We start from the raw sequence: 24,352 nt of genomic DNA on the forward strand, positions 1-24,352 counted from the left end.
TTAGATAAATCCGATATTGATTATATCTGATAATTGTGAAAACAAAACACAACTTTAACGTTTGACTTTTCACAAACAAAAAGCAAATTTAAAAAAGCGAGCGATGCAGAAAATCAACAGATTTAAATGAACCTTCTCAGAATCAGTGATTTATTTTGATATATAAGCTCTCAACGACATCTATCGGGTTAAATATTAGTCAATCAGATAAAAGAAAAAACACACTTTACCTTCACAGAGAGATCAGACCCTCAGTCGTGGAAGAAATCCGATGTTCAGCCGCAGCGTCTCTACCTTTCTTCATAATCACCATCACAGATGCGGTGCTCAAACCCTAGTGTGCTTCCTACCTAGACAGCGTTTTGGGACGAGTAGGGCGCAACAACCGAGTCAAATGCTCACACACGCGGTTCAACGTGTGGCTGTTCTAGGTAGGCTGCTCACTAGAATTTGAGACACAGCCTTATGTACAAATGCATCCTCTACACCGCAAACTGAAAATCACGCCTGCCATTGACCGTACAGAATCCTATATGATGGTGGTCGAAATCTATATGGTTCTATTATTTTGAGAAACCCTTTTATATGTGTAGGTTGCAGCAGAAATGTCCAGAAATACATCTGAGCCAATCGACATGAAAGGCTAAGATTACTGTTAAGTGTACTAGCCAATGACATTGACATTTTTTGAAGAGTGATGTTAAATAAGAGCCGTCATAAAGAATATATGAATATAAAAAAAATGTATAAAAAAATTAAATGTGTTTGGAAAAAGTCTATTATGCTCACCGAGGCTGCATTTATTTGACCAAAAATACTGTAAAACAATATTTTTGAAATATTATAACAATTTAAAATAACTTAATAATAATAATAATAATGATAATAATAATTTAAAAGTTTCATTTAAACTTATTAAAATGTTTTGTGACATTTCTAAATGTTTGACATTAATGCATCATTTGTGGAATAAAAGCATTAATTCCTTTAAAAATAGAAAAAAAAATTTCATAAAACAAAACTGTAAAAAAGACAAATAATCAGCTGTTTAATAAATTAATTGCAATTTATTCATCCTCTTTCTGTCAGTAGCTCCAAACAGCTCAAAGATCTAACCAAATAGCAACTGTCAAATAACCATATTTAAAATATATATAGTCTTCAAGCCTTTTCTATAACTAATTTTTTACTTTATCCTTGCTAACCATCCTTGAATGTGTTCATCCAAACCTGCATTACATTCTGACTCTTCCTAGGGGAATTTTTACAATGTTTAAAAACATTACACAGACTTCAGCACAAAGAGAGCAGGTAACTACCACAAAACATACTGTTAGTATGTGTACTGAGGGTATTTAAATGGACTGAATGCTTCCTTTTCAGATATCAAAATAAGAGTGTTGCATTTTCACAGTCAGGAATTATTAACAATGGCAAACACATGCGCTAGTGTTCACAAACTATGCTGGGCAACACAACAATGCCACCCATGACTTTAGAAACAGCTGCTTGTTTGGACATCTACATTTGCTTTCTTCATTCAGGTCACACTAAATTACAGCATTAACAGATAAACAGTACCAGGAAAGCGCATATGACATTAGTACTTCACTAGTATAGGAAGGATGTGAAGAATCTGAGTAGTCTTCATCACTTGAGGGGGTCTGAGGTGGGCCATGGATACCCGTTGTATTAAATATTTAGCTCTATAGTTCTCTCATTACTGATAAATGTGGATATAATATGTTATTATTTTTTAACATTGATTTAAAAAAAGTAGATTACAATAACTCTTCACATTTTGTAACACACTCATGAATATTCAATTTACCAGCTTGCTTCATTCCGTGACCATGGCATCAAGTGAATGCCTTCATGCTTTGTGGGCATCTGACTGCCAAACAATTGAGTACATTGGAAACTTTTTTACATATCACTTGAAACCCAGTGCTTTCATATAGCAGAAATGGACACTGATTACCCTTCAGCTAGGTTATATCCTGTTTACTTATACTTTTGGGTTGCTAGAGGAGAACTTCGCTTTTGCATGTAAAATGTGTGGAATGAAAGTAAGACTGGTCCTTTTTACAATCCCATGGACAGTGATTCAAAGCTCGTGATGGTACTGACGGGCATACCACAAAGTTCGAAAGCGTAATGACTGTAAAAATAGTCATCATTAGATTAGCCTGGTGTCCTCTCGGTATTGTCAGCTATGGTTTTGCTCTATTATCAGCTACTGTGAAACTAGGTACAGGTTAGTGCTTGGTTGATGTGGGGGACAGATGTAACATAAGACCTCCGCTGACTGGCTGGTTGGAGGAGAATGGGACGCTCATGGTAACGCTCGAGGTTTGATGAGCTCACAATATCAAATATTGACTCGGACGGCTTCTTCTAGCTCCATATCTCGATCTCCATTCTGCAATGTGTCATGACATTATACAAATCTCCAGATCCTCATGCCGCACCTCAGGATACGTTGCTGTCGGAGATACAGAGCAGGGGTCAGTCAGGGGAAAAATGAGGAAACAGTAAGCCAGCCTGAAATGCACTCCTCCGAGATTTTTCAACACGTTCCCATCCCAAAAGTAGGTTTTTTACAAGAAAAAAAAAAATGGACATTGTTTTATTCAGCAAGAAAGCGTTAAAGGGTGAGAAAAAGTGACAGTACAATACATTTACAGTTGGGGGTATTTAAAAAATGCTGTTTTTATTACTTTCTCTACACCGAAAGAATCCTTAAAAAAATGTATCACGGTTTTCACGAAATAATATTCAGCAGCAGCAACTGTTTGCAACAATGTTGATCGAAAAAGAAATGCGAAAATGTATAAAAATAGGGCGTTTTCTGTACAAAAATCTTTAAATGTTTTCATATGTGATTTGAATTAAATCTCCTTTTTGTAAATTCAGAAATATCAGAAGATAAAAAACGTAAATAAAGCAATTGAAAAGCAAAAGAAAATGACAAGTGTCACACAACAATTTGCATTTAACTTTCTTGCCATCTGCCAATACATCATATACAGTGTGAAAAGACAATTCCAGTGTTGTTCTCTGTGAATCATCAAATCTGATTTTCCTTTCCCAAAATTAAACACTGGAGAGTGAAACTGGAAGGTTTTATTTGAACAGTTATTTTTGGCTATTTAAAAATCTGGAATCTGAAGGTGCAAAAAAAAAAAATATAAAACAATATTGAGAAAATCACCTTTAAAGTTGTCCAAATGAAGTTCTTAGCAATGCATATTACTAATCAAAAATTAAGTTTTTTAAATATTTACAGTAGAAAATTTACAAAAAATTTTCATGGAACATGATCTTTACTTAATATCCTAATAATTTTTGGCATCAAAGAAAAAATCGATAAATAATTTGACCTATACAGTGTATTGTTGGCATGCTACTTATGACAGGATTTGTGCTCCAGGTCACATTTATGGTTTGCCCAAGAACCCATCCGTGAACAGCTTTTAAGAAAATATTGGTCTTTTCTTAGTGTGGAAAACATTTAAAGAATCTTTTTTTTTTTTTTTCACTAAAAATAACCTTTTGTACAATAGAAAGCTTCCATGTTTGTTAAAGGGTCTTCATATAACCATAGACATCAATTAAGAACCTGAGTGTGGTCTTCTCAGATACCTTAAGTTCTTTCTCTAGACGGTCCACCTCTGCTCCTAAGGTGTCAATAATGTTCTCCCCATGCTTCAACATAAAGTTCTCCAGCTCCTCTGGCGTCTTCACCTGCTGAATGTCCTGCAATTGTAAGCAACACATAGTTACACTATTAAAATAGAAGAGCTCACAAAAAGATGATTCTTTAGCAAAAACTAACCATGAATTTTTTTGAGTGCTAATAGTTTAGTCACCTTCTATGAAACAATGGATAGCCTTGAAACAATGCTCAAGTCACGTCAGATGATCTACATCACAGCAGGAGCCCTGTCTCGTAGCACGTACTTGAGGATCTGTTCAATGTCTTGCTTCTCCAGGTTTGATCGTGTCACCACCCCGCCATCAAAGTCCACCTCTGCCTTGAAGCGCACTTTGCTCAGCCCCATATCTGTGGCTTTGACATCATGAATCGCCCTGGAGACAAAATGACCTGAAGTGAGGACATCAAATCTAATTTCATCAAAGCACGGAATGTGCACTGATTGTAACTCTTGTCTCTGAGCAAGCTTACATTTCAGACTGTGATGCTTGCCTGAATTTGAAAAGCATTTGGAGCAGGTTGCTTCTGCCTCCTCTGTTAAAGCAATGTCATGAACTGTAAGATGGCAGCTTGTTTTGCTGATGAAGCTCTTATTATGCAGACTGTGGGTACATGTAGTGGACACACACAGTGGAGAGAGGACTGACCTGACAGCAGGGTCACTTTCCAGAAACTCTGTGAGCTTCTGCACATGCTCGGCCTGGATGGAGCGACCCAGCAGAGCCTCTGTGTTAGTGTAGATGAGGAATGCAGATACCGTTCCTAACAGGGTGCCTACGCCCAGAGAACCCAGACTGTCATAGTAGGGGTTACCTATGAAAGAGAGATGCATTAAATGTCATGTACAGTACATAATATGTGAGACTAATAGAGTGCAACCCACGTCAATGGTGACAGATTACACTGACAAACGAATATACAGTAGCATCTACCGTGAATAAGGTTACCCACGACCCACTGAGTTATAAAAAAAAAAAAAAGGTGCAATGAGCGGTGTTTGTAATATTAGCAGTATCTAAAAATGGCAACTAAATGGCACATTTTTACATTTATGCACATAAAGGTTAAGTAACAATGAATTCTGAAGTAATCAGTTTTTTAGCTATATGCTAAAATTGACAATTTTTTATTATCTTGAATGACAATTGATTTGGGTCTGCCTACGCTCTCAAAATACTTATATATTCATATAGAAAATTTGTAATAAATTCAAAATAAATTGTTTCTAAACATTGTTTCTAAGTAAATTAGTTCAATATTTCATCATTTTTTAATTTGATGTCATCGCAATGCTTCATGGGACTGTTAATGTTTACCCTGTTAAAGTTAAGTCTTGTACCTTGTCTGGGGGCAAAAACAAAAGTGTTGCATTTAAAATTTTGTTCAGTGTATGTGTGTGTATTGTGTATATTTATTATGTATATATAAATACACACACATACAGCATATATTTTGAAAATATTTACATGTATTTACATATATTTATATTCATACAATTTATATTATATATAAATATATTTAATATATGAAAGTGAAAGTCGTGACATTTTGCCAAGTATGGTAACCCAGTGGGGGCAGCTATATATATCCGCGCCCGGGGAGCAACTGGGGGTTCAGTGCCTTGCTCAAGGGCACTTCAGCCATGGGTATTGAGGGTGGAAGAGAGCGCTGTTCATTCACTCCCTCCCACCCACCCACCCACCTACAACTCCTTTTAGCACCTAGACTCGAACCTGCGACCTTCGGGTTACAAGTCCAAATCTCTAACCATTAGGCCACAGCTGCCCCGTAAACATTACATATTTGTCTTAAATGTATACATGCATGTGTGTGTATTTATATACGCATAATAAATATACACAGTACACACACATATATTATGTAAACATAAACTTTATTTTGGATGCGATTTATCTTTTGACACCACTAAATAGAAAACAGTTATTTTAAACTGTAATATATTTACAATTGTATGCAATTGTACTGTTTTTACTTCATTTATTTATAAAATAAATATCAATAAGACTCTTATTTCCAAAAGAAAAAATCTTACTGATCGCAATCTAATGAACAATCTAATAGTGTATGGCAGTGGTTCCCAATCCTGGTCCTGGAGAACCTCCAACACTGCACGTTTTAGATATCTCCCTATTCAAACACACCTGATTCAAACTCATCAGCCTCATTAGTGAAGACTCCAAGACCTCAAATGTGTGTGTCAGATAAGAGAGACACCCAAAAACGTGCAGTGTTGGGGGTTCTCCAGCACCAGGATTGGGAGCCACTGGTGTATGGAATTGGTATACAGCAGTCTTTAATGCCACAATAGAGACCTCTAGTGGTACAAACAAAAGTGCTATTTTTTTTTTTAAAGCCCAGCTATGTAAAATAACATTGCTGTTAGTTTTCATGGGGTTGATTACACTTCAATAACATACAACTGTAGTAACTGCAGATAATAAACTGAGCTGAAACTGCCATCAGGGCTGGTTCTCAAGCATGAAAGCAGGTTTACTGAATAGAGCATTATCTAGATCTCTACACAAATTTTGCACAAAGCCATGAAAACCACAGGGCAAGAGGAACAAGCTTCGGGGCAGACGTAAGTGTTGACTTTGTGTGTGCACAGAAGTGCGTTTAGAGCTGGATTTACAAAGCTTAAAAAGAACATCAAATGCTCTTTATAAAGGGATAAAGCTCAGGCCCATGTGCTTATTAAACCTGACCCTGTGGTTGAGACCACGGTTAGCATGAAACAGGAGGGTCGGGACTGTTTCTTGTGTTAATTTGAAATACCTGTGAGAGACGTTAGTCCCATACATCCAGCTGCCAGCACCACCCCGAGCACAGCAGCAGCATCCTCCAACAGGACCACGTTAGTGCTGGGGTCTCGACTTTGCATCACTGTCATACACAAACAAACAATGATTATCAAACTGATCATTTCTGAACTGTGTCAAAACTATAATCACATCAAATAACATACAATCTATTAAGAAAGAGTACATACAAGTATTCATAAAAGGACAAGCCTTGTTCGTGTGCACTCTTCTTGATCTCATTAATGGCCACCAATAGAGTAGCTTTTATAGGGAACCAGCAGACAGATGATAGTGAAATAGTGCCACTGTCAGACCTTTCTGAATGTTAATGAAAATATGGAAGAGGAAACCACATCTCACCTCCTTCAGACACCAGAGATCCTGCTAAATACAGTAAGCCCTGCAAAAGACAATTAAAAAAAACTGCTATTCACTATTGTTTCAAATTTTGATGTCAGCAAGATTTTTTAAAAATCCATTTTTATTCAGCAAGGACAGATTAAACTGATCAAAAGTGACACTAAAGGCATTTATAATACAACAAAGTACTATTTCTACTACACAGATTTCAAATAAATGCTGCTATGGTCTATTGTTAAATTCCTATTCATCAAAGAATCCTAAAAAAAAAAAAGTAGCACATTTTCCAACAAAAATATCAACATTTATGAAGGATCATGTTTCACTGAAGACTGGAGTAATGGTTGCTGAAAATTCAACTTTGCCATCACAGGATTAAATTACATATTAAAATACATTCAAAAAGAAACAGTAGTATAAAATTTCACAATATTAAGATTTTTACTGTGTCTTCAATTAAATAAATGCAGCCTTAAAAATCTTACAAACACCAAACTTTTGAAAGGTAATGTCACATCACAGACTTCATATAATTTTGTACATCTACAAGTTCTAACCCAATGCTACTAACCCAGAGCAGTGATTCTATTGGCTGAGGGTGCAGGAGTCCCATAATGCCATGATACCAGGACAAGCCAGCACCCATCATGAAGATGCCGACTCCGCTGATGAGAGAGGCGATGTAACGCATGTTGGAGAAGCCATACCTGTAATAACAGAGAACAGTCGGCTTAGACATGACCACATGAACAGAGGACATCAGTCTGTATGAGCTGTACGTACGGATGGACGGCGTCTGGGTTCCGGACAGACTGGCTGATGCCCAGTGCAAGAAGAGCCTGTTAAAGAAAAAGTATAAGAGATGAATTGAAAAAAATGAACAAGTATATATGTCTATGGAATTTATTTTTAAATCATACACTGTCCTTGAAGATGCCATGAATGCCAAATTACCTGATTGCAGGTATCAGCCAGTGAGTGAATGGCTTCAGAAAACATACTGGCAGATCCTGTATAAACCCACGCCAACAGCTTGAAGAAAAAATTCAGTCCATTTCTGCAGTAAATAAAATAAAAAAATAAAAATAATTGAAATTAGACATTTATATCTCCACTTGATACACAAATACACTGATGTTCAAAACAGTAATACTTTTATTTAGCAACGCTGCATGAAATTGATCAAAAGTAAAAAAAAAATCTTGTATTTCAAATAAATTCATCAAAGAAACCTGAAAAAGGTGCATCATAGTAAATACTAAGAAAATGTTAACCAGCACAACTGTTTTCAGTTTTGATAAGAAGCATTACTTAAGCAGAAAACCAGCATATCAGTATGATTTCTGAAGGAACATGTGATACTTATTTTCAGTATTGATAAGAGCTATAAATTCAGCTTTACCATCATAGGAATAATAACATTTTAAAATATATTACAATAGAAAACAGTTATTTAAAGTTGTTAGAGTATTTCACAATATTATTGACAATTATTTCACTGTTTTTTTAATCAGATGAATGCAGTCTTGTTAAGCATAAGAGATATTTCTTCGGGCAAAAAAAAAAAAAATAGTACAATGTTCACAGAGAAAAAAAAAGTTAATTGAGTTTCCTCAAGAAACACATAATTACATAATTTAGCTTGCTCTGTAATGTACTAGACACAGATCTGATTGTTGTTTTTAAGGCTAACAGTCAGGTCATACCTCATGTGGAAGCACATGCCTTTTAACTCAATATCCTTCATCTAATAGCTAGATAGCATGGGGTTGGTAAAGCTTACATGCATATAGCCACCATCACCACTTTTCCTGGTCCTTGTAGAAATGTCGCTCTCGTCCTAGGACCGAGGCTATAGGAGTCAAAAATGATCAAAAAACACAGTTAGCTAAAATGCACTGTACTTATCGATATGCTCTGCTCTGAGGTTAAATTATGAGCAGCATGAAAATACAAATATGAAAAAATGTCAAGAAAGAGACAATGGAAGAAAGAGACAGAAGCTGAGGAATATCATAAATCATGAGGACTGGCTACACCCAGGCATTAGTACCAAAACATAAAAATCATAGTGACAGGCTTGAACTTGCTTTTACCTTCGTGTTCCCCCAGAAGTCTTTGTACTCCTTCAACAGCTTCTGATTTCTAAATATGTCTTATGGGTGAGAAAGAGAAAGACTAATGGTTATTTAGACAGTAGATGACATGAAAACAGTAGAATGCAGATCATGCAGTAAAAGAGGAGAAACTGACATACTTTCTTGGTACTCCTTTTCCACCTCTTTCCTGAGATTCCTCTCTCTAGCAAGTGCCTCTTGACTTCCCCATACATCCAGAGCTCTAAATAAAGACATAGAAACAAGCTAATTGATCTCTCTACTTATAATTTCAGATCCTTGTACCTGCTGCCAAATAGTATAGAAATACACCTCAGTTTAAAAGGTTGGGCTCAGTAAGATTGTATACTGTTTATGCTCATCAAGGCTGCAATTATTTGATCAAAAACACAGCAAAATATTTATTGCTTAATATTTTTGTGGAAAATGTCTGCATTTTTGCCCTTTAATTCTTAGTAATAACTGTAAGCGTAAATGAAACTGTATCTTACTGAACCAAACTTTTGAATGGTAGTGTATATATATATATATATATGGTAGTGTAACAGTTGTACATACGTTGCCTCCACATCTGATCGCAGGAAGACGGTGAATGCTTCTGTGTCGTCATGGGGACTACGTCGACGGATTTTTCTAAGCTGCTCAAGGTCACTTTGAACACACAAAAATTCATAGATTCACATGTGAACATGGTAGCTAACTGGATTACAACCAAGTAAACTACAACTCTCCACTTCCTAAAGGTACCTGGGTTTGAGGCAGAACTCGTTCATAGATCTAACTGTGGTAATAAAATTATTCTGGGTGTATTTGGTGCCATATTCCCTTTTTTTTTTCAGGACAGCCCGTACTGAAAACACAAGAAAAATGCAAGATAGTTAAAATACATAGAATTGTGATATACATTCTGATTGGTCCGAAAGGAAAGTGTCTGTGCGTAAAACCAAAGGCACGCTACCTTTCACTTGAATGCTCTCTGCTTTCGTCAGACCTTGAGTTTTTGGAACCTCAAATGCAAAAAAAAAAAAAAACACCACCAAAAACCAAACTGATTAAAACCCAATAACAAAATTTATATAATAAATCATAATTACCACATATACATTATATAATATGCAAATATATAAGACACTTTTTATTTATATTTACTAGCAAAAACCTAAAAAAACTAATTGTTTATGAACACAAGTACATTTTGACTTAATTTGAAAGCCTGTGAACAAATACAAAATAATGCAGAATCATTACCAGCTGTTTTTGTAGAGGACTGTGCAGCTTGTTCTTTCTCAGTGGGCTTTGGCTCTACAGGACCCGCTGGAGATCCACTTTTATCACTGTCTGATGTGGAACAGTATTGGACCTGTGTCCACGTTAAAGACGTGACTCTGGAATCTGGAAAGCTAAACCAGAGTTTGTGCACCCCTCCTCCACTTTTCCAACCTATTGAGTATATCACATGTTGCATAATGGGAATGATTTCCAGATCTAGTCTAGAATTATTAAAACAGCCGATGTTAAATAACAAGATAAGAAACAGAATCAAATAAACATCCCATCTATCCTTATATTGACAAAACATAAGGTGTGATGCCCTTACCGAAACATGGCTTTGCTATTTTAGAGGGTCTCTGAGATAAAGGGGCTCGTTGTTGCAGGTAGACACGGCAGAGGACTTGCCATGGTCTGTGCGCCAAGCAGGGGAACATCCTCTCTGTGGCAAGTCCAGGAGACACACACTGAATCCTGCTGGACACTGACATTACATTATGTTAGTAAATAAAAATCTATGGATGTATGTGATAATCTGACAACAATGATGCATATATAGTAAAAAAGGGGAGTGTGGACTGGTCTACAAACATCAGATTAAGCCTATTAGAGCAACGTGATTGATCATATGACCATCCACATGCACAAAACGGAACACATTAACCAGGATTTTAATAGAACCTGTATAAATAAATGTTGCCCACAATCATAGTGACAGTTCTATCTATCCTCCCACCTTATCCATCTTACACCTTGAACACTACATCAGAAAATTAGCTAAATGTGACAGTGAGTTCCAAGAGAACCTTTCCATAGTTACATAAAACCTTTTAATTCCAGTAAAAGTAAAAATTCGGAAACACTTAAAGCTAGTATAAACACTTGCATGCTTTTTTTTTAGATCAACATAAGCTTAGAATTACCACTAAATGAAAGCAATACCCGGCTAGATATCCCGTAAACGCGTCCTTGTGCCAAGCAGCAGATGTCTGAACGTCCGTCTGCTTTAATTTCTATCAGATTAAGTGAAGACTGCCTCTCTGACAACAACACACACTGCTAACTGAACCTGACTGCAGCCGGTGCCTTTCAGCTAGCTTAGCATGACAGCTACATCTTCGTAAGTGCTACAGTTTGCTGAGGTAATTATAGACATATTACACACAGATGCTGAAATAATAGACACTCTGTTTGGTATTATTTACCTTTATATAGCTCAGTCCATTATTTACTAGTGGTGGGCGGCTAATTCAACACAGTCCATAACAAATAATACCTACATCGAAAAGCAGTGTAGACGGAGAGATCGCGAGATCGTGAGTCACTGAACGAGAGAGCGTTAGTTTTGAAATTGCGCCTGCAGTCTCGCAGAGAGGTCTAACAGTGGAGAAGCCTGTCACTGGAGCACCTATAAAACTATATATCTTTAAAGATTCAAAATTGATCACGTTCTTCACTTGTTAAGTTTTATAGCCTCTGCGGGTTGGCCTAAATCATCTTTTAAAAATAGGTTTTGGAAATTCATGTCAGCCCAACTTATATTTTATAATAATAATAATAATAATTATAAACATTTTTTTTAAATTATTTAGTAGAAGAAAATAGTTTTTTTTTGTTGAGAATATTTTATAGTGGTTATGTCCAGAATATACATTTGACCCAAAAATTAGGTTACATTCCTTATAAATTTTAATGTAGCCTATAAAAATAATGAAACGTAAATAAAATACATACTATTAAATTACAACAAAGACTGCATCTTGGAAACTTACAAAGTAGTATTTGAATATACAAAGACATATAAAGGAAAAATATTTTTCAACATGAGCAAAACAACAACAGAAAAGATAATCTATTTTTATTTGTATTTTCCTCAGTCCCATTCAGAAAAGTTTTCAAGCTCTTGAAGCCACTGCTTCTCCACTTCACAAAGAGAGATAACAAAACAGTTAGGATATGCATTGTACTGTATAGACATCTTTTCGTGACTACATATCGGTTTGAACAAGTGGCATACAGTATTCCCAATAACTTTAGAATTATCCACCTGTTCATTTTTCAGGTTAGTCAGGCTCAGCACTGAGGGTTTGTCTGCGATCATTCTGGTTTGCTGACTTTGAGGAAGCTGTATTGGGGACAGGGAATTTCTCTGGATGTTTGCTGCCTCAAAGACATTGTTCATGAAGGTGTCTGAATTCTCAGAGATCATCTCTGAACATTGTCTCTTCGTAGGGGTAAAGCTCGAGTATTGAAGTTCAGAGTGAATCCTCTTAGAAGACAGTTCTGGTGGATTTTCAAACTCTAAAAAAGGACATTTCAAAATATAACAATCTCAGCCAGCTCTATTAATGATTTCTGTGGCTCTTCAAAGTCAGTGACCCCCAAAGAACATGAACAATTGTAATGACAAAATTCCCAGTAACATATCATTTCTAGGAAGTATTATTGTATGAAGACTATAAAACTTGTTTAATAACATACCTTCCTCCCAGCCGTCAAGACTACTCTGTTCAGTGCTAACAGCCTCCACCACTTGTGAGGACATTAAAATTACAAACGTTCCGAGGCAAAATCATGAAAGCAGAAATTAAATAATCTAAAAGAAGCTTTGCAAAAGCACCTTTTCCTTATTACACCTGCGCCTTGGAGTAAAGCGCCCATCCACGATGCTTTGAAGAGACTGCTTTAGTGAGGCATGTAACTCGCTGGTGCTCTTGACCTAAAACAAACCCAGTTTTAAAACATTTTATACAACTTTCACAAGTTACCAAGCCCTGTTCTTAAGAACAAGAAGTGAAATGACACATAAAATAGGGTGTTTTGGGAACCAGTATAAATTATAGCCATATATTATACCTTCATGCTATCAAAACACGCTCTTCGAAACTCTCTACTGCTGCTGCTGGCAATTATACTGTTCACTGAGCTCAACACAATGGGTATGGCAGAATCCAACCTCTGCCTGGCCTGAAGTACACACAGAAAAGATGCATGGTTCAGTGGTCTTTAAACAATGACTAATGGCTATACTGTCACTATTGTTCCATGTATATGTGTTCAAAAGTGTTCAAAAGTTTGGGGTCGGTAAGATTTTTTTCAAAGGCTGCCTTTATTTAATAAAACATTTTATTATAATGTAAAATAACTCTTTTCTATTTTAACTCATTTTTTAAATGTAATTTATACCTGTGGTGGCAAAACAGAATTTGAGGAGCCATTACTCTTCAGTGTCACATGATCCTTCAGTAATCAATCTAATATGCTGATTTGGTGCTCAAGACACATTTTTATTATTATCAATGCTGAAACATTATATATTTTTTCTTTTTTTAGATTTCTTTGATGAATAGAAAAGTCAAAAGATCACCATTTATTAGAAACAGAAATCTTTTGGAACACTGTAAAAGTCTTCATTGTCTTTAATCTTACTTACTCCTAAACTTTTGGATGCTTATTAAATAAATGAATGAAAGAAGCTAATTGAATGAGAGTAACCAAAATTCTTAACATTTCAAAATAAAGTTAACAGATGAATCTTACAGCATGTTTTTGCTGAAATCCTTTCAGCGTCTTTTTCATGGTAGTCTGCAGCATCGTTCTCACTTGATCTTCGTTGTACCAAAGAACTGCATCCAAGTGTCTCTCAAAAACCTCTTCACTGCCTGACACATTTAAAAGCAGAATTTCAAAATATTATGAGCCATCTCAAGATGTCTATATGATAGGGAAAAGCAAACGTGACTCACTTATGAAGTCTGTGATCTGGGAGTGGAAGGGGTCAGTGTATTGAGTGAAAACAAAGACAGTCAGAGTCTGTTCTACAGCATGGCTCCATTCTGACTCAATGTCCTGCTGTACAGCACTTCTACATCTTGTTTCCTGGCTGCAGTCAGTCTCAACAGAGAATACTACATCAGAACACAGAGATCCTATAAAGAGAAAAGCCAGAATTAAATAATATATAGACATGCTGGAAAACTGTCTGAACAACTCTAGCCTCAAAGCCAGCAGTGATTTGTAGCTCAGGGCCCTTTATGCTTTGCAGCGAGGATTCCATCCATAAAATTATAACACAGTGAGGGAATTTGCCCTCAGTATCCCCAATTTCTCCCCATTTAGGCCTGTAATTTACCCTGGATGTCTTGTGCTTCCATGCAACAGACTCTAGAAAGGCCGAGATCTGCCCAGGAAAGTGAAGTAGCCAAACTCTGAAGGAAACTCGTCTGTGTTTGTTGCATTAAAGGCATGCCACATGGACTGTACACTAACATGTGCAATGAATGTTAAGGAGAACATTTTCAAAAAAGATCTTTTTTGTTCATAAATATGAATATAAATCAGCATTTTTTTTACCACCCAAAAAAAAAAGAAAAAAAGACAGGCAGCCTAAAATCATATGCATACTCTTTAATTTTAATAACAATATTTATGTGCACATTACAAAGGATATCCGTATGCATGAGAGACGAGTGGGCCAATTGGAATACAGATCCATACAGGGAGCAAGTGTTGCCATGGTAGCCATGCTCATTTCCCCACACAGTCCAGCCTCTATCATGTCAGTGGGAAGCACACAGCTCAGTGTGTTTCCTAATACTGGGTGCATTTGTGGACAGGACGGGAGACAGCGTACAGAGAATGGATTCTTCAAAATAAAATAGAATTAAAATGTACAAGGACAAACAAAATGCAAGTAGAGATTTTTAGGATGTTAAAACTCAATGACCAGTCTGAGGTGTTTATTCTGCTTGCTAGTAAGTTGTTCTATTTAATAATAAATTGCATGAACTGACTGTCCGTATGCAGCAGTGTCCATAGTAATGCTATGATCCATTGCTGAAGCTTTACTTCCTTTCTGTCCTCCACTATAAAAGAGCAAATAAGGACAATTACACCCAAAACATTTTTAAAAATAAAAAAGAGTGGGCTTAATTAGTAGACCTGTAACAAAGCATTACTTGCAGAGAAGAATAAGAGCAAAAAAGCACAAAAACAAGCTTTGACTTTTTTATTATTATCATCTACACTACCGTTCAAAAGTTTTGAGTCAGTAAGATTTTTAATGCTTTTGAAAGAAGTGTCTTATGCTCATAAAGTCTGCATTTATTTTATAAAAATACAGTAAAAACTGTAATATTGCTTAATATTATTTCTAATATTTTGGAAAATATATTTTCAAATAAGTAATTACTGCAGTATCACATGAAATCATTCTAATGTGCTGATTTGGTGCTCAGTAATTAATTTCTTACTGTTATCAGTTAAAAACAGTTGTGCTGCTTAATATTTTTGTAGAAACCATGTTAAAAAAAATGTCCTTACAATTTAAGGAATTCTTTCTGAATAGAAGTATTAATTTCCCAAAACATTTGAATACATGTTTATTTAGACTACCTGAACATTTGCTTGTGTGTCGTTGAATCTGTCCTAATCTCAGATATGATTTTCACCTGTGATAGATAAAAAGGCAGAACCAGACCTTCACTCGCAGTTAATTAAAAATTCTAAATACGCAACAGTTTTATTGCAAATATACACATTTACATAAATCACCTTAAGGGTAAATGTTTTGGTTTATTTCAGTGTAATTGCAGGAAATGATCAGTGTTGTTACAACAGTTTGAATGTACTGCACCGGCCTCACCTGCGCATGAACCAGACTGAGTCTGTGCAGAAATGTTTGGATCTTTGACAGTTCCGCCTCCACTGACTGACTAGTAGCTTTTCAACCTTTCAGAAATTAAGATATACTATTTATTATTAATATGTGAAAACATACAAAATATATAATCACAATATCAGAATTAAACGCAAATGACCTTAAAGGAATGAAGATAAAACAAATTGTTCAAAATATTTGAAAACATACTACATATATAAGCACAATATCTGATTAAAAAAAAGGACTGAATTTTGTCCAACACAAATATCCTTGTATATTATTCAGTGAGGAGGCACTCACATGGAAAGAACAGGTAAAAAACAAAGCCCCAAAATTGTCAGTAAACCTCTGAAGCTCTTCCTGATGAACACACTCACAAGGTGGGACCTCTAAAGAAAGACTGTCTATAGCCTCTGAAACAGAAAAACATAAGAAACAACGTGAATCTGAACATATTTATAATTAAAATCAATAGTGTATATTAGGCTAGTACACACTCACCTTTCGAAGCAGACTTAGAAATTTTCTTACACCAAGCACCAGCAGCAGATACTGTAAATAACATTTGACAAGATGAATGAAATATGCACAAAGCATTAAGTCAGTCATTTATCAATCTGACAAGATTAAAAAGTGACAAGTAAAACAGCATTAGTTTAATTCGTTCGTGTTTTACCGGTTAAAATCGCGGGAGATTCAGACAGCGCTCTCGTGACAACCATCAGGCCTCCTGACCGTTTACACTCACACCGCTCCCGATGAACTAAAGCCAATAAACACCTCAAAACCTGCAGTTTAATCAAGTTAAAACAATCATACAAGCGATATTCAATTCAGTTTCTGACAAACGCAAATGCAGCTTAATAAAACGCTAAGTAAACCCTGAATAAAATACATTTTAAATAAAACAAACAAAACACATTAGGGATTTTCAACACAAGGTTGAACGTACCTGTCGTAATTTACAGTACATTTTCAATCCCAATAACAGTCAACTTCGTCTGAAAGACCCTCAGAAAAGTTCGCAAGCGCAGTTGCGCTGTCCATCCGCTCCACTAGATGGCGCGAAAGCCTGCAGAAAGAGACACTTTAGCCAGCTCACTGTCACGTACTGTACTCTTTAGAGCTGCTCAGCACATGTAAATAGCGAAGCGTCTGTGGATTTCTGTTGTTATCATTTTCGTAGTGAACATATCCGTTTAGTCTTTAATTGTGCATGATGAGCGCGCAGCAGATGCTGAAAGTGTTCGTCACGAGACGCATTCCGCAGGAGGGCATGAAAATACTCAAAAAAGCCGGGATGTACGAAACTTTATTTGATCTTGTATGCATGCATTATATGCGAATTTAGCGTATATAAAATGTCTTGAGATGCTTTCCCTGGAGTGTTACTGAGATGAAGTAGCTCGTGTCAAAACTACGGTGGCCCCGGTGTTCATTAACAGCATGTGTGTGAACCTCAAGGAACTCTGGAGGAAGATACAGTTTGGATTCATTTCCTGCTTTTAAAGTTTCACCAGTGACCTTGCATGCTTGCAGTCTAATTGTGAATGTCACACTGTTAGGACACGAGCCTTACAACAAATGTAGCAGAATAATAAAATCATTTTAGGAGCAGTTTTTGTTCATTTAAATGCCTCTATTATCCATTATGTTCAGGTGTAATTTGTCAGTGTGGGACTCAGATGAGCCTGTGCCCCGGGCAGAGCTCCTGAAGGGGGTGGCAGATGCTCATGGGCTTCTCTGTTTACTCTCAGACAAAATTGATGCTGAGGTCTTGAATGCGGCTGGTAAGGCAAACCTCTTGTTCCACTTTAGAACAACTGCAGGTGATGATACTGATTTAGTAATTCTGATAACACGCTTTAAATATTCCCAGGACCCAACTTGAAAGTGATCAGCACTCTCTCTGTGGGATTTGACCATCTTGCCATAGATGAGATAAAGAAACGGTAAGTTTGTGTTTCTTTAAGCCATTAGATTTGACCCCAGAAAGTGAGAAAATGGACAGTGGATCGATGATGATGGATCACAGGAAGGACGTTTATACAATTTAAACGGATGTACTATCGTTCTTCACCCCAGAGGGATACGAGTAGGCTACACTCCTGATGTTTTGACGGATGCTACTGCTGAGCTGACGGTGGCTCTACTCTTGGCCACTGCCCGACGTCTTCCCGAGGGTGTAGAGGAAGTGAAAAAGTCAGTCCAACACCTTTTCTAATACATTATGTCATATATCACAGCTCTGCACAGTTCCAAATGTTCAGCAGTCTTAAAGGGAAAGTCCATCCAAAAACTGAAAATCTTGTTTTTATTTATACACTTTCTCCTGAGGAGAGCAGAAGATATTCAGAAGTATGTTGGTAACTAAACAGTTTTGGTTTCTTCTTGACTTCCATTGTTTGGACAAAACATAATGTCAGCCAGTGGAAACTGAATGTTACTTGAAATATCTTAATATGTGATCCTCAGAAGAAAAAAAAAGACACGAGGGTGAGTAAATGATAAGAATTTTTGGGTGGACTAGCCCTTTAATGTTTAATTAGCATGATCTTTAAAAACAAAGAGTCAGTATCCCTGTAATATCCCAGTTTTTTGGCATATTTCCCATCTCTCTCAGTGGCGGCTGGAGTACATGGAAGCCTCTGTGGCTGTGTGGCTACGGTCTTTCAGGCAGTACTGTTGGGGTGATTGGTTTGGGCCGCATAGGTACAGTATGAATTATTCATTTTTTCTCTCTACTTTAAAATAAGGTACCTATGCATCTGCTCTATTTTGTATACCATCTGTTATTTTAATAAAGTGACTAATTCAGTGATAATCATAGTGAAAACAAGTCTCTTTACACATAAGCAGCTTGTTACCATATGTAGTGTGATCTCTCTGGATAATTGCTTTAATACTTTAGACTTAATCATTATAGGGAGAATTACATTGACTCTGATGCCTTGTTTATACTGCAGGTCTTGATGCCCATATCTGATTTTTTTGACCATCTGTTTGCATGTTCTTTCAATTGAGACCCATATCTGATTTATATGTTTACACTTGCCATATCTCCTCCATGTTTCCTGTGTTGTTGTCATTTACCGCATCCACACATGCTTCTTCCTGAGAATAATATCACGGAGAAGTACCAAATTGCAGCAGTTTTAATGAAGTACAGAACACAAGGCCTCAGATAATATGATCTGCCTGTTTATGTGACAGTTGCATTGGCACGTATCTGCTTTAAATCTGATATATTTCCACATATGAATGAGGCCTGATGCCTGTTTTTGTGTGATTTGCTTTGTGAATTTTCTGCTTTAAATCTGATATATTTCCACATATGAATGAATCAGAATTGGGTCACATATAACTGACAGTGTAAACAAGGCTTAAATAAATTTGTTTGATTGACGATTTGTAGGTTTGGCTATTGCAAGGCGACTAAAGCCTTTTGGAGTGAAGAGACTTCTGTACACCGGCAGACAACCCAAACCTCAGGCCCAAGAGGTTGATGGGGAATATGGTAAGAAAAGACAAGAAATTGCCCGATGCAACTCTATATAGTAGTCAACATTTGAAGTGGATCAAAACCTTTATCAAAGTTGTCCTTAAACCAAAATGCGTTCTTGTATTAGGACAATTTTAATGAACTTTTTTGATCCACTTCAAATGTTGACTACTGTTTATGAATTCAGATGCAGTAAAACCATTTAGAGGGGATAAAAAGATTGTATGATGGCCTCTTTTTTGTTTTTATTCTTCACTCAGTGCCTTTAGACACTCTGGTGAGAGAGAGTGATTTTGTGGTGGTGTCCTGTTCTTTGGCTCCTGACACTCAAAGCCTTTGTGACAAAACCTTCTTCAGCAAGATGAAGAAAACTTCAATCTTTATCAACACCAGCAGGTGAAAAACAAAGCAGAGAGGCAGTGGAACATGTTTGATTGTTTCACATATTTTTCTTTTACTACTTTGCAGGGTTCTCCTCAAATCAGTACTAAACTGAAAAAGACTGTTTTCTCTTTTCTCTAGAGGGGCGGTTGTGAATCAAGAGGACTTGTTTGAAGCCCTCAGCAGTGGTCAGATTGCAGCAGCTGGGCTTGATGTTACAACCCCTGAACCTCTGCCCACCAACCACCCACTGCTGACCCTTAAAAACTGTGGTGAGTGAAAAGCAGCTTTTAAATATCAATAGTGCTATTGCAAATCCATGTATTAGTAGAAAAACCTTGTCTAACCCAGTCTTACTTTCTTACAGTGGTTCTCCCTCATATTGGCAGTGCCACCTACTCCACACGCGGTGTCATGAGTGCACTGACAGCAAATAACTTGCTGGCCGGCCTGACAGGCTCTGAAATGCCCAGTGAGCTGAAACTGTAATGCTCTGAAACATAGATACTGTATTTTGTCATTATATGAATGGAGACGTCAGTAGCGTAAATCTAACTATTAAATGCACTGCATTAACTACATGAGATTAGAAGGGATAAAACATGCATTACAATCATCTCACATAGATAATTTTAATCATGACTGGAACAAGATGACACAATTTGATATGTTAACATGCACATGTTCTACTGTGATATTGCACATTCAAAGTCAACACTCAAATGTCCTTTTACACTCCAAGCTAAAGTAGAATCAATGTTATAGGGATTTAATTTGTGACAATAAAGGATTTATTGAAACTCCTGTATTTGACATCTCTTGGAGAAACACAGCTTTTGTTGGGGAAACAGTTGAACCAGGTTTTCAAGACATCAGGATATGAATGTCATTGTCATTACATTGATTTCGTTGAAAACTTACAATGTCCATAGCATGTTTAGTTTTTACCCTCATTACACATTTATAATGAAACCAAATGTATAAATGGAAACTACCGGGATTTTAAATTTACATTAAAGCAAAGTAAATGTTATAAATCCAATCCAAGTTTAAGTCTTGACAACTCACTGGGAATAACTGATCATAGACCATCGTGATAACATTCTGGTAGACATCTCGTTTAACATAGTTTTCAAATGAGTACAAATCAAGTACATTCCACTGCATCCAGTTAAAAATATTAAATAAAATAAATGACACAAAGTTACACCATCTCTTCATTAACTGCAGCCTCGTCCATGTCCTGCATGCGCATCTCTCAGGGAATGTTTCTCTATCCAGTGAAGTTTCATATGCTGTCAAGCTTCTTCAAAACATAAGGTGCTGAAAAACAAAAATCAGCTTATTATACCCATCATAAACCTTTTAATTGACATTAAGAGACGTTGCTCTGTTTGACAGAGCTGAACATGCTCCAACTTTAAAGATGATCTCTATCATTCATAGCCATAGAGACTCCACTCAGATGATAAGAAGCTGGATAGATTATCAGTTAACACACCTCACACTGTGCCTCCAGAAACTAAAAATACTAATAAAAAAAACCTCGGAGTGAGATAACGTCAGTTTTAAATCGATCACACGCGCACATACATGCATGAGGCGCCTGGATACTCACTGACTCGAAGAAGCGCAACATAAATCAAAAAGTTGCGAACAGACGTGATGACATCCTCGCGCATTTTTTTCTTCATCTCCTCCGGGTCCATCTTCGGCCCAAGTCCCTCGATTTTAAGCATGTTTAAGATGAAATCAAGGATTATATGTGCCTCAAATGATCGCTCCAAGTCACATTCAATCCAAAAGGCATGCGAGAAGGGAAATACGTCACGTTGGACCTGCTTCTAGGACCCTCGTCATTAGCCTACTACATTGTGCCTGATATTAAGTCGGGTATTATCACGATCAATACATGATTAAAAATAATACGCTCCTAATAACATTTCACGATATCTCAAGGTGAATATATACTACGAGTTTTTAGAAATACATTTAAGAAAAAATACGTTTAAAATTGGTCATTTTAGTCAGGCAATACGCTTCGTGTCACAGTTCATTGTTTTGAGTTTTTTTGTGCGCGCTTGTTGTGAATTGCTTCTAACGTTACTTGTGCTGTGTATAGGCTACAAAATTAAAACATTTATTGATTTTAATTATTTATACAGACATTATCACAGATATTCTGGCGTTTATTAGGTATCATGTGGCACTGAAGTCTTTTAAAAAACATAAAAAAGATTGTAGCTGCATGTAATTTACCAACAAAAAGTCCACATTAGTGTATTTAGTGAATCATGGAGCACAATGGACTGCAGTCCAGTAACGCTTGTCAGACACATCTGAAATGGGTTAATGGATTCACTGAGACGTCGCCCATCTGTTTACCCAGCAAACGTAAACGAAATGATGTGAATACGGTAAATGGCCACGAAGAGGATGGTCCTAAGGGTTTTCCCTCCAAAGAGAGCTTGAGGAAACGTAAGTATGGCTCTTGGTTCAGGACATAGCCGTAGAATAATTTGCAGGATTTAATACAAATGAGATTTTGAGCTCGGGTCTCAAAGTCTTTGAGAATAAATCATATTAAATGTAAATGTACTAATAAAAACATAATAAAAAATTATAAGAATTCAATATATCCTGTCCCTTATACACATTATTACACTATTATGTCCCTTATCCTTGCTGTACTGCATCAATATAGACCATTTTGTCAATAATTGTATTACTGTTCATTTTCTTTTTGTATTTTTTTTTTATTTATTTGACTAGAAGCTACACAGAAGCTAAAACAAATTCCTTGTGTGTAACTAATAGTTTGCAGTAAATACTTTGCTGTGCATCTCATTTTGATTTTCTACAATTGCTGATACAATATGCATGAAGTATTTTAAATTATTAACCTAAACAAACATCAGTCTGTCATTTAGCAGTTCCAGTTGCCTTGTTTATGGCTACATTCGTTAGGATTTGCGTATTTACTATATTGATAACATTTGTATTAGGACAAAATTGTAATTCATTGACTCCTGTGAATTACTTCTAGGTGGTTTTGTCTTGATTGATGGCCAGAGAGGTGTGTTCTACTCTGAAAGCTGGGAGCCCAATGGCAGCACTTTATACCTGCCTGTAAATGGCACTTTGTTAGCCAACATTGAAAAATATGATCAGATCAGCTTTGAGCAGGGCTGCTTCTGCATTGGCAATGCAGCAGGTGGATTTCAACAGAAAGTCCAAGGTAGTCCTCATTAGTTTGTTTGAACAATATGAAGGAATGAATTATTAAAGTAGCCTGGTTATTTAAAGTCTGCATCGCCTGCGGACATCTTTTCTAGTAATCAGGTATTTAAAACCTCTAATAAGGGAATCTCTTTTTGATTATGCAGGTCAAGCGATCCATTGCTGGCGATATAGTGAACGTGAGCGAAAGCTTTTCATTGCACTTTCTTACTTGTTCACAAACTTACAAGTGAGTTTACTATTTAATAATATAAAAATGCATTAAGTCTATGCATTAAGGTATGACAGTTTGTGTCTTCTCGTCATAAATGTGTATTTTTCTTCTTTATTCTGTAGGTGTTCCAGGAAGTCGTTAGCACTCTTGATTGTCTCTGAGGATTCTGAGTACACACAGTGCCATCTAAACTAAAAAGCATAGACCAATCGTATTTTATTTAGTGTAGCCTAGACATTCCTCTTCTTTGTTACAATGTCTTTTTTAAACATCATTTTACATAATGTGATAATCAGTTGAAATATACAGTATGTGCCTTTTTGACACATTAGTGCATTTCTGTTCTCTGCTGTTACTGCACTTTCACAGTTAGTCAACGATCAAAGATATCAGCCATGTTTGATATCTAAAAAGTGTATTTAGTTAAGCAATGACATTATGTTCCATAAATGTGGATACTGATTTGTTTTGCATGACAAACAATATTGTAAGCGATCTTGAAGCCTCTGTTATTGCTGTGAACCAAAACATGACATGAAAACACTGTATTTTAGATGCCTTTCAAGCTTGTTGCTGATTTTGTGCACATAATTTGTACTCTAAAAATGTTTGTACAGCTATATTGCTGTTGTATGTGTTTAAGCTTTGCTTTTTAGTGACTTTTTATATTTTTTTTTTACTATAAAATGGAAGAATAAATCCATTCAATCTGTTGCTGTTTCTTTAAAAATGAAGTTTGTTGACATTTTGTGTAGCATGTAAATGAGTGTATCTTTATGGGAACAGATTTGGAGAGATTTAGTATTTCAACACTTCTTCACCAATGGATGATGTGCAGTGAATGGGTGCCGTTAGAATGAGAGTTTGATAAACATCTCACAATCCAAGTAATCTACACAACTCTAGTTCATCATTAATTATAGCTGTGTGTTTGTAAGAAACAAATTCATCAAAAATGTGTTTTTATGTTTTTGTAATAACAAATCCGTCATTTAGACATTTTTAACTTCAAACCATTGCTTCAGACTAGAATATGAGTCCTTTTTTGATTATGTTGATTTATATGG

General features: G+C 36.3%; 4 protein-coding genes across 4 annotated transcripts; 2 read left to right on the top strand and 2 right to left on the bottom strand.

The window, feature by feature from the left end:
* Nucleotides 1–3,534: 3,534 nt before the first annotated feature.
* LOC109102381 lies at nucleotides 3,535–17,042 on the bottom strand. Its single transcript, XM_042738788.1, has 26 exons — nucleotides 16,901–17,042; nucleotides 16,625–16,736; nucleotides 16,450–16,500; nucleotides 16,249–16,361; nucleotides 15,931–16,016; nucleotides 15,080–15,151; nucleotides 14,737–14,932; nucleotides 14,419–14,557; nucleotides 14,033–14,215; nucleotides 13,827–13,948; nucleotides 13,143–13,253; nucleotides 12,907–13,005; nucleotides 12,768–12,819; nucleotides 12,334–12,587; nucleotides 10,255–10,578; nucleotides 9,976–10,024; nucleotides 9,765–9,867; nucleotides 9,576–9,668; nucleotides 9,158–9,240; nucleotides 8,997–9,055; nucleotides 6,901–6,940; nucleotides 6,731–6,801; nucleotides 6,515–6,623; nucleotides 4,366–4,531; nucleotides 3,960–4,092; nucleotides 3,535–3,759 (listed from the first exon to the last, which is right to left on the bottom strand). Exons 1-26 carry the CDS (start codon nucleotides 16,919–16,921, stop codon nucleotides 3,583–3,585), a joined length of 3,018 nt encoding a protein of 1,005 aa, XP_042594722.1. The 5' UTR covers nucleotides 16,922–17,042; the 3' UTR covers nucleotides 3,535–3,582.
* A 53-nt stretch (nucleotides 17,043–17,095) lies between these two features.
* On the top strand, nucleotides 17,096–20,631 carry LOC122139672 (glyoxylate reductase/hydroxypyruvate reductase-like). The gene is made up of 9 exons (XM_042738782.1): nucleotides 17,096–17,250; nucleotides 17,608–17,738; nucleotides 17,828–17,900; nucleotides 18,034–18,150; nucleotides 18,572–18,660; nucleotides 19,364–19,465; nucleotides 19,711–19,846; nucleotides 19,973–20,103; nucleotides 20,199–20,631. Exons 1-9 carry the CDS (start codon nucleotides 17,165–17,167, stop codon nucleotides 20,318–20,320), a joined length of 987 nt encoding a protein of 328 aa, XP_042594716.1. The 5' UTR covers nucleotides 17,096–17,164; the 3' UTR covers nucleotides 20,321–20,631.
* On the bottom strand, nucleotides 20,450–21,674 carry LOC109102382 (mitochondrial import receptor subunit TOM5 homolog). Its single transcript, XM_019115732.2, has 2 exons — nucleotides 21,450–21,674; nucleotides 20,450–21,154 (listed from the first exon to the last, which is right to left on the bottom strand). Exons 1-2 carry the CDS (start codon nucleotides 21,568–21,570, stop codon nucleotides 21,120–21,122), a joined length of 156 nt encoding a protein of 51 aa, XP_018971277.1. The 5' UTR covers nucleotides 21,571–21,674; the 3' UTR covers nucleotides 20,450–21,119.
* Nucleotides 21,675–21,888: 214 nt separating this feature from the next.
* Nucleotides 21,889–23,998, top strand: si:dkey-109l4.3 (uncharacterized protein LOC559137 homolog). Its single transcript, XM_042738784.1, has 4 exons — nucleotides 21,889–22,309; nucleotides 22,878–23,069; nucleotides 23,218–23,300; nucleotides 23,408–23,998. The coding sequence occupies exons 1-4, from the start codon at nucleotides 22,126–22,128 to the stop codon at nucleotides 23,444–23,446; spliced, it is 498 nt and encodes a 165-aa protein (XP_042594718.1). The 5' UTR covers nucleotides 21,889–22,125; the 3' UTR covers nucleotides 23,447–23,998.
* Nucleotides 23,999–24,352: the final 354 nt, after the last annotated feature.

Source organism: Cyprinus carpio, chromosome B14 (assembly GCF_018340385.1).
Source record: "Cyprinus carpio isolate SPL01 chromosome B14, ASM1834038v1, whole genome shotgun sequence".
In the NCBI taxonomy this organism is placed as follows: domain Eukaryota; kingdom Metazoa; phylum Chordata; class Actinopteri; order Cypriniformes; family Cyprinidae; genus Cyprinus; species Cyprinus carpio.

What these genes read in the sequence shown, in the direction of transcription:
- LOC109102381 (XM_042738788.1), bottom strand. Translation starts at nt 16,921, where the DNA reads ATGTACTGTAAATTACGACAG. An exon ending in TCAGTCTGGTTCATGCGCAG is followed by an intron (nt 15,152 to 15,930) that starts GTGAGGCCGGTG and finishes GCTCTTTTATAG; the next exon opens with TGGAGGACAGAAAGGAAGTA. An exon ending in GCAGGTGTAATAAGGAAAAG is followed by an intron (nt 12,820 to 12,906) that starts GTGCTTTTGCAA and finishes ATGTCCTCACAA; the next exon opens with GTGGTGGAGGCTGTTAGCAC.
- LOC122139672 (XM_042738782.1), top strand. Translation starts at nt 17,165, where the DNA reads ATGATGAGCGCGCAGCAGATGCTGAAAGTGTTCGTCACGAGACGCATT. An exon ending in TGAGGTCTTGAATGCGGCTG is followed by an intron (nt 17,739 to 17,827) that starts GTAAGGCAAACC and finishes AAATATTCCCAG; the next exon opens with GACCCAACTTGAAAGTGATC. An exon ending in AGAGGTTGATGGGGAATATG is followed by an intron (nt 19,466 to 19,710) that starts GTAAGAAAAGAC and finishes TTCTTCACTCAG; the next exon opens with TGCCTTTAGACACTCTGGTG.
- LOC109102382 (XM_019115732.2), bottom strand. Translation starts at nt 21,570, where the DNA reads ATGCTTAAAATCGAGGGACTTGGGCCGAAGATGGACCCGGAGGAGATG. An exon ending in TGTTGCGCTTCTTCGAGTCA is followed by an intron (nt 21,155 to 21,449) that starts GTGAGTATCCAG and finishes TTTGTTTTTCAG; the next exon opens with CACCTTATGTTTTGAAGAAG.
- si:dkey-109l4.3 (XM_042738784.1), top strand. Translation starts at nt 22,126, where the DNA reads ATGGAGCACAATGGACTGCAGTCCAGTAACGCTTGTCAGACACATCTG. An exon ending in ATTTCAACAGAAAGTCCAAG is followed by an intron (nt 23,070 to 23,217) that starts GTAGTCCTCATT and finishes TTGATTATGCAG; the next exon opens with GTCAAGCGATCCATTGCTGG. An exon ending in ACTTGTTCACAAACTTACAA is followed by an intron (nt 23,301 to 23,407) that starts GTGAGTTTACTA and finishes TTTATTCTGTAG; the next exon opens with GTGTTCCAGGAAGTCGTTAG.